The sequence below is a fragment of the Physella acuta genome, unplaced genomic scaffold (genome assembly GCF_028476545.2).
Source record: "Physella acuta isolate Inbredline_101_S28 unplaced genomic scaffold, ASM2847654v3 ptg001665l, whole genome shotgun sequence".
In the NCBI taxonomy this organism is placed as follows: domain Eukaryota; kingdom Metazoa; phylum Mollusca; class Gastropoda; family Physidae; genus Physella; species Physella acuta.
The window spans coordinates 2,551-11,683 of record NW_026733178.1 but is presented as its reverse complement, the minus strand read 5'-3'; the positions used below and the strand labels follow the sequence as shown (position 1 = coordinate 11,683).

Here is a 9,133-nt window from a genome sequence, read left to right as displayed (position 1 = left end):
CTCAATAAAACCTGCATGAGCCATTGAACTGGTTGGTGACCTACTTACAAGCCATATTCCAACCTGCGACAAACACAAGAAATAGACAAACAAACACCGACGTCGAATTTTAATATTCGAACACATTTGACTGAGCGTGCTAAATGTGTTACAGGGTGTACTATGTAATGTATTATCTGATATAATGTATTATCTGATATGGCAGTATTCAATAACATTAATCTTGTTTTTATTTCATAGAATCCGGAATCGGCTAGGCTTTGCTCAGCCATTTATAGCTATATATAAACTGATATGATAACTGAAACATAACTGTGTGTTAAGTATACAAAAATTAGCACTATATATAGCTAAGTTCAAATCAGCAATACGTACACGTTTTCTGGATTCCAACATTCTATATACACATAACCTGTATTTTCCTTGATAACGCGGTTCGTTACACAAACACAAAAACTATAAACATCAGAGTCAAACCATTATACACAAAATCGCTTGTTACTATGTTGTTGCTCGTAATTTTTAAATTCAACTAATTTCAAATAACATTATACCACAAAAAAACAGGGTTTTAATATTTTAATTTAAAGATTTGCTATATACCGCCTATTATTTGAAAATCTTGTACCACTCTGGTTAAGTTATTTTTAAAATCTGAAACCATTCCAGCAACATGTTATCAACATATTTTATTTCCATTAATCCCAATGACTATAGTTCTCAAAATACGTTTTTTGTGTCAACATGGGGATTACCTCCCCCTTTCCAACCATAAATCATATAATTGGTTTGTTCATCAGTAACTCCACCCCCACTTCTCACTAAACTTTTAAAACAAGTAATTAAAAAAAGTCTAGTGACAATTTTAGCGCAATTTCCTTGTGTTATCTAAAAATAGCTCTGTCGTAGCGTAAATCAAGAGCAGGGTTAGTAAAACCATTGGTTAGTTATTAAAACGTTTATTATTAATTTTTTTTTCAGTATTTTACATGTTTTATTTACAATAGAGTAACATGACTAAAAACCATTGCGCGCCCAGCTACCGAACGTGACGTCGCAGCCATTGAACGTGATGGCGCAGCTATTGAACGTGATGACGCGTGTGGTGTGGTTGCATAAAATGCCTACTAATTCGGTCCAAATTTTAATTAATTTAATAAAAAAATTGTGACCAAACGAAAGGATATTTTTGAAAACTTTCTTCGGCAATATTGTTCTAAATTATGGCAGGAATCGATTGGTACATGTTTCAAGTCGCTAAGTGGTCTGGTTGGCGAGATATGGGCAAAAAACTGCATTTTTTCGAGGTTTTTTGGCTTTTCCGGGAAATCCATGAAAGAAACCCGGAATTTTTATGGCCTATGTTCATCCTCGTAACTTGCTTAACATAATTGCTTTTGGAACTAGTCCTCGATATTGCTTCGTTGAGGAGGAGATACGACTTAAAGCTGCGGACACACATCCATCCATCCATTCATCCATCTAGTCCCAGAAAAGACGAGTTAATAAACGCAATTCTCCAGAATGGAAATTGCGCTAAAAAACACATCAAACCCATCTTATTGTAATGTTATTAGCTTAATTAGAAAGAAAAAAAACTTACGTAAATTTAAACTATACTTTTTCCATATTAAAATCTGATGTTAAATTTTTTTTTTACTCATATAGCACGGTACATATAGATTCCACGTAACTAAGATCTACATGCATTTGTTAAGTCCTCTGAATTAATGTAAAGCTTATTTTCAAGAAATAAAAATCTAGATTTCCGTCCCGGTTTGTTTTCATTTCTTGTTCATGACAGCATTTCAAGAAAAAGTATCTATTTTTAGATTCCAGTAATTTCCAAATATGCTGACGTATGTGATTTTCCGGAATCAATGTAATCAATAAAAAATACATACTGTTTAGTAATGTCTCATTGTTTGAACTCTAACCTAGTGTTAAAAAAACAATTAACGTATGATTAATAAATATTACTGTGGTGACTAGCTTGTTTTAGTGATCAAATTGACAAAAAAAAGCCACTTAAGGAAAGGACTTTATATTTAGTCGGTTGAGCTTTGGACTATTTCCCATTTTGAACGATTTCAATTATCTTCCTCTGTATCATATTACATGGTTATACTTAACACAAGTTAGTCGTTAGCTGTAAATAATGACTAATACAAAAAATGGCTTTAACTTTTAAAAAAAAAAATTACATTTACCATTCGCACCCGATGGTAAAAATGTCTATTGAAATAGAGTTTTCCTCTTTCTGTTATCTAAGAATATAAAAGAACGGGTTTTGTCGGCCCAGACATTCTAGTTTCGCCAAATACGAATCGAACCCAAGATTATTGGGTTAGCTGTATTGTTATCTGTCTCCTGACATAGTAGTCACATAGATTTAGTTTTAGATTAATGATAGATGCAATGTGCAACAGATGTAGGTGTATGGTTTAACGTATCTTTCGGCTGACTCCCAAAATTAAAAAAAAAACTCTTTCCCCAACTGCTATCCCTAAAAATGTAACATTCTTTAGCATGTTTCTCTTCCCAAACATACAGTCGCCTTAAGCTAAGATGTTATTAGCTGTCGAGCTAAGCCCAAAGCTGAGTCACCGTTGCTCTTTTTGTTTAAAGTTAAGTTGCCTTTCAAACATGACGGTGTATAGGGCAAGTGAAGTAACGTTCATTCTTTTCTATAACCTCAGCATATAAAGAGATAGTGTGGTCAGCACTATGCCCAGCCGCCTTTACTTTCCCCAACGTAAGTTACGTACCCATCATAGTTGGGTGGACTCAGGGACGGTCTATTGATTCGAACCTGGATTCGAACTCAAGAATTAGCAGTACAGCTCTCTACCTCTAGACCACTCCGTTCCCTGCTCGTTTTGTTGAGTCTCCAACATCTTTCTTATGGACTAACGAAGAAACGTCCACTTGTCTTTACTTTGTGTGTTTTTATTATCAAATAATTTTAGTTAACGATCTTGTATTACTAATAACAAACGTTACTTATATTCTCTTTTTTATTTAATATATATATATATTTAATATATTTTAAACAACTGGCAGCCCCCCCCCCCCCCCGTCATGCTTTTTACCAGTGAATCTGCGAGTTTTCAATGTTTTTTTTTTGTTTTTTGAGCCAGTATTATTAGCATTGACTGATTGTTTTTTTTTAAACTAAAATATTAATTGTACATTTGTCAAGAATGGAAAAAATAAATTTGAATATCGGTATTTTTTTAGATTATTGGAAATTATAAAATTACTAATTGAATATTGAATTGCATATGGTTCTGATTTATAAAGTTTTGCCTGTAACTGTAAATATTAGAAAGAGTTTAGAAAATAACAAACCGAAATAGCTTTCTAGCCTAAGGGAAATAACCACATTTGCTTTTACTTTCGGTAATTTAGATTGTATTACATGTAATTTAATGTTGGATAGATAGATAAATCTTATTTCAAATCTTACATACCATACAACTACCACAAAGTAAACAAAAACCTAAAGACAACCGCCTCTTACGTGGCGGTCTATAAGTCAGGTGAAGTAGAGCTCATCTCTTTCCAAAACGAGCCATAGAATAGAGAATGTGATCAGCTCTATCAGCAAAACAGTATTTACTGTTCCTAACGTGAGTCAGGTATCCGTAAGTGCTGGGGAGACTGTCGAACGTCTTTCGAACTCATGTCTCAGATCTGAAACCAAGATTTCCGAGTAAGCATCCGCGTGCGCTCTGCCAATGAACCACGCCTTTCCCTATTAAATCACATACAGCAGCAGATTTTAGGATTTTACTAACCAATAATCTCAAGTTTAAACAATAGGTATACTTAAGTTAATGAACATCGACGAGCTGATGAAACTCATTCCATCATAATTGGTGAAAATGACAGAAATTGTGTTTCTGTCACTTTGCTTTAAAGCGGCAATGAAAACAAAAATTAGCATAAAAGAAATTTAAAAATGTACTTTTTAAGAATCAAGCATATAACAGTTCCGAATGCGGAGAACTTGCAAATGATTTAATGTGTTTTTAACGCTACATTTCTATTTGTTTTTTATCAAGCCTATGATGTTCGATCTTCTGAAAACCCCGCTTTGTAGCAATTTGTATTCAAAACATTGCCGGTAAATTTAAAAAAATAAAACTATACTTTTGAAACCACATGACCCAGTTACGCCTTGTTTATATTTTCCGTGAAAAAATTAAAACAACCAATATTTTTTTTTTCTTTTAAAAAAGATTGTTTTAAGTTACATAAACTACTAAATACATCAAATACATCACATATTTAGTCAAGTCTGGCAAAAAATCAAACTTTCAAGTTTTTATAACTATTTTATTTTTATGACATCCTACATGATTTAAAAAAAAATGTAATGGACATGTTGACTACTAGGAGAATATTCTCATTAGTATAGATCAAGCATTAGGTGAATGATAGGTAGGTGGGTGTTTTGGGGTGGGAGTGGTGCGATGCTAGAATGACACGGCATAAATGAACGAAGACGTATGCAAATAAACATGATCAAAATATTGATTTGGGTCCATAATCTACAGATTGCCGAAATTATATAAGCATGAAGAAAGTTGTTTTAATTTGTTGTGTTTTTCATATTTTGCTGAATCTTAGCTACTCGATGAATAAAATCATACTATGGCCAATGTTAAAAATAAAGCGTTTGGTTTTTATGTTAATGGGTTAGGGCTCCTTTATGAAAGATTTCGTTTTCAGTAACATTCTAGGTAATAAAAAAATTCTTTTAATTGCCTGTAGCAATTATATATATTGCTTTATTTACAGACGTTGGTTAAATTCTTCAATGTTATTCTCATCCCTCGAACAGGTGATATTTTCATTAGGTAAACAAGCATCACACTTTTCCTCATTATTAGGACAACTCACATCGCAATTTTCATGTTCATTTGGCGAATCATCGTCACCATTTTCTCTAGGTGATTCAACGTCATCATTCTCATCATCATTAGGTGTAACAACATCATTTTTCAAATCGCCATCACCATGTCTATCATGGTCGTTTTCTAGAGAGGAAAATGTATTCATAGAAACTAACTGCCATTCTTCTTGATTCCAAGATTTATCCCCAACTTCATTGGGTTCATCTCCCGTCATCTTTGCTTCACTAAGAGCATCATCTCCCACGTCGTTCAGCTCGTTCATGTCAAAATGCAACTGGCCAGACGGTTGCTTGTGAACTCCGTTACTGAGTGCTCCTATCTTGACGTCCACTTGGTGAAGGCTCTCGTGTAAGGGAGAGTCTTTGGTCTCTTCTACAAACATCGTCAGCAGTACACACAGACCGGACATTGACCCCATGATGACGTATGATAGGATTACACGGTCTTCCTGAAAGGGTAATTTAATTCAATCTGATTTCTCTCTCCATCTCTCTCTCTCTCACACACTCTCACACACACACACACACACATATATATATATATATGTATATATATATATATATATATATATATATATATATATATATATATATATATATATATATATATATATATATATATATATATATATATATACATATACATATACATATACATATACATATACATATACATATACATATACATATACATATACATATACATATACATATACATATACATATACATATACATATACATATACATATACATATACATATACATATACATATACATATACATATACATATGCATATTATATATATATATATATATATATATATATATATATATATATATATATATATATATATATATATATATATATATATATATATATATATATATATATATATATATATATATATATTCATGTTTAAAAAGAACATTAATGACTAGTTCTGAACACAACTTACAAGATTGACAGCATAAGGTGACAGGATCCCACCAACCCTAGCCAAAGTGTTTGTAACGCCATAAGCTAGAGATCTAAGGCAAGTTGAAATTGAAATACATTAATTACATTTACGATACATAGAGTTAACGGGCCATTAGAAATGTAAGTATCGTGAATCTGCTCCTATAACCTGTAAATGTAAAAGGTCTGTAGAGTTTGCACTTGGCCGGGCCGTCATTAACGGGGTACTTCAAACAGTGCCAGGAGAGTGAACTCGACTGGGCGGATAATAGAGCTTACGATTGCTACCACGAAAGTCTCGAGTCCAGATTCCAGGCCCTAGTTTGTTGGAGTCCACCCAGCTCTAATGGGTACATGACTGACGTTAGCGAAACTAACGCGGGTGGACATAGTGCATTGGGCTGATGACATTATCACCCTGGGCGACGAGGTTACTAAACAAACTCTACTTCATCTGTCTAATGTATATCAATTTCAGATATTATAAACTTTAAGCGCATTTGGTTTATCCGGTCCCTGTAGATTGTAGAAGAATAAACAATAAAATATCAGCTGTTGTTTATTCTTCTAAAATCTACATGGACCGGATAAACCAAATGCGCTTAAAGTTTATAATATCTGAAATTGATATTTACATTTTTTTTTGTTCTACATACCTACATATTTTTCTAAAAAAAAAGTCAACGTGGGGTCGATTTAAACGATCAAGGATAATGTCACATTCATCGTCACGGAGGGTAGGTCTCTGTGACAAAATACGTCACTTCCTGATGACTGGGGTACATGTCACGTGAGAACATACGTCACTTCCTGATGACTGGGGTACATCTCACGTGAGAACATACGCCACCTACCTGATGACCGCAGGTAGATATGACATGACCCCCATACGTCACCTACCTGATAACCGCAGGTAGATATGACATGACCCCCATACGTCACCTACCTGATGACCGCAGGTAGATATGACATGACCCCCATAAGTCACCTACCTGATGACCGCAGGTAGATATGACATGACCCCCATACGTCACCTACCTGATGACCGCAGGTAGATATGACATGACCCCCATACGTCACCTACCTGATGACCGTTGGTTAGATTTGACACGTGACCACATACGTCACCTACCTGATGATCGTTGGTTAGATTTGACACGTGACCACATACATCACCTACCTGATGACCGTGGGGTAAATCTCACCCATCCACACGTTACAACAACCGAAGCTCGCCCCCACACCTAGCTTGGCCACGATACTGAGACCTGTCACAATAAGCGGGGCCTGAAGGGCTGGAGCTGATGAAAAATTGAAAGACATCAGTATAAGTATTAACAGGACTCAGAGGCGTAGCAAGGGGGTGCGGGGGTGCGAACCGCACCCGGTGACACCGGACCTAGCGACGCCACTGGCAGGTCTCAACATATTTAGATCAACATGCATTTCTAAAAACCACCCCAATTCATAAAATTCCCATTATTTACTACTGTGTGTGTGTGAGGGGGGGGGGGGGAAATCAAGTGTCTCATTTAAATGCCATTACTCCCTATAGGGCTGATAAGTAGGTCACCAACCAGTTCTACGACTCAATAAAACCTGCATGAGCCATAGAACTGGTTGTTGACCTACTTACTAGCCCTATTTACGAAACATCCATATGATATGTAAGAACAGTAACTCTGCATATTTATTGCTTTTGATCTTCCTTTTTACGTTTTATATTGTGATTTTTTAAAAGTATTTGCGACGATTAATGTATCTTTTTAAAAAGGTTAAATTATTAAATTTCCATTGGAGATATTTATGCTGGCTAGTTCTGAAAGCAATTGATCGTGGAGATTTGGGGAAAATGAATTATAAACCAGACCAACAGACGATGTTACACAACTAAAAGCGTTAAATCCACCCCTCCCACCCACCATACACACACACACACACACGCACACACACACACAAACAACAGCATCACCTACCCCATGTTCTGGCAGCAAGACAGCCGAAACTAGAGAGACAAGAAATCGACATCAACGATCTGCAAACATTTCCTCGGCCAAACCTGAAAACATTTTTAAAATGTGTATTTCAATACAGGGCCGGCGCTACCTATTAGGCGAACTAGGCGGTCGCCTAGGGCGCCATCCCTTGGGGTCGCAAACGGTTTAATCGCTATTATCAAAAGGTACCTAATAATTAATAACTTTTATAAAGGCATAGCGATCTATTTTGGCACCCAGGACGAACTATCAATTGTGCACCCGCACCCCAAAATTAGGTCTATATAGGCTTATATTTATTCGCGATGGTGAAAATGCAACCCACCTCCCTAAATTGGAAAGGTCAGTGCGCTTTTTACCAGTCACTTTGCCTTTTCAATTTGGTGTCACATAATTAATGTAGAAAACGATTAAATAAGTTCGTAATTTAAATTTCGAACATTTCAAACAAAATATCTAATTTTAATAGGGCTTGTAAGTATCGTTTTTTCTGACTTTGAATTAGAAATTTGTCCTGGTGTATAGAGTTTTGTAATGACGGGGTGTTCAATGTATTGTACTTGTTTGGTAAGTTTTGATGAATCGCTTAGATTTGGGAGTAACGGCGGAAGGCTGTTCTCTGATATGGTTCCATAGGTATAAAGTATCGAAGTGTTAAATTTTCAAAATTGTCATAGTTTTTATTCGTCTGTTTTGTAGATGAAGGTCTAGTGCAGGAGTCGGCAACCTGCGGCTCGCGAGCCGCATGCGGCTCTTTTAATGTCAAGATGCGGCTCTCCAGTTCCATGCACAACTATTAATAATTATTTTATATTATTTTTAAAACTCGTTAAAATTATTATAGAGAAAAAACAACTTCCCAAGTGCCGACTTTTTCAAATATCGTTAAATGATGAATATTATTATGATTCAGAATGCATTTCTTTATCGGCAGTATACATTAATTTGACATGAGTGATGTGTTTTTTCTGGCACTTCCCAGTTAGCTAGCGCGCTGAAATTTTCAGGGAAGCTTTCTTTTGGATGACCATAGAATATTCAATTGTTATTATTACTAAATTTGATCAATGGAAACATTTTATTGAGCATTTTAGACCGCTATATAATCTATATATATAATTCTCCTCTGCGAGCCATTAGAAAAAAAACGAGCGACGCGTAGCTCGCCTCTCTCTTGCCGCGCGCAGTGAAGCGAACGATCCCACGTCGCGACAGGCTTAGGGGCAGATAATTTAGTTTGAACCGACTTTAAACTT

General features: G+C 35.4%; 1 protein-coding gene across 1 annotated transcript; it reads right to left on the bottom strand.

The window, feature by feature from the left end:
• Positions 1–4,551: 4,551 nt before the first annotated feature.
• LOC131929736 (uncharacterized) lies at positions 4,552–7,936 on the bottom strand. The gene is made up of 4 exons (XM_059286085.1): positions 7,857–7,936; positions 7,061–7,181; positions 5,879–5,951; positions 4,552–5,370 (listed from the first exon to the last, which is right to left on the bottom strand). Exons 1-4 carry the CDS (start codon positions 7,906–7,908, stop codon positions 4,801–4,803), a joined length of 816 nt encoding a protein of 271 aa, XP_059142068.1. The 5' UTR covers positions 7,909–7,936; the 3' UTR covers positions 4,552–4,800.
• Positions 7,937–9,133: the final 1,197 nt, after the last annotated feature.

Excerpts from the sequence above, each read along its gene's own strand:
- LOC131929736 (XM_059286085.1), bottom strand. The coding sequence starts at position 7,908 with ATGTCGATTTCTTGTCTCTCTAGTTTCGGCTGTCTTGCTGCCAGAACA. Across the intron at positions 7,182-7,856 it reads TCTTGCTGCCAGAACATGGG|CTCCAGCCCTTCAGGCCCCG; the intron begins GTAGGTGATGCT and ends ATTTTTCATCAG. Across the intron at positions 5,371-5,878 it reads CACCTTATGCTGTCAATCTT|GAAGACCGTGTAATCCTATC; the intron begins GTAAGTTGTGTT and ends TTACCCTTTCAG.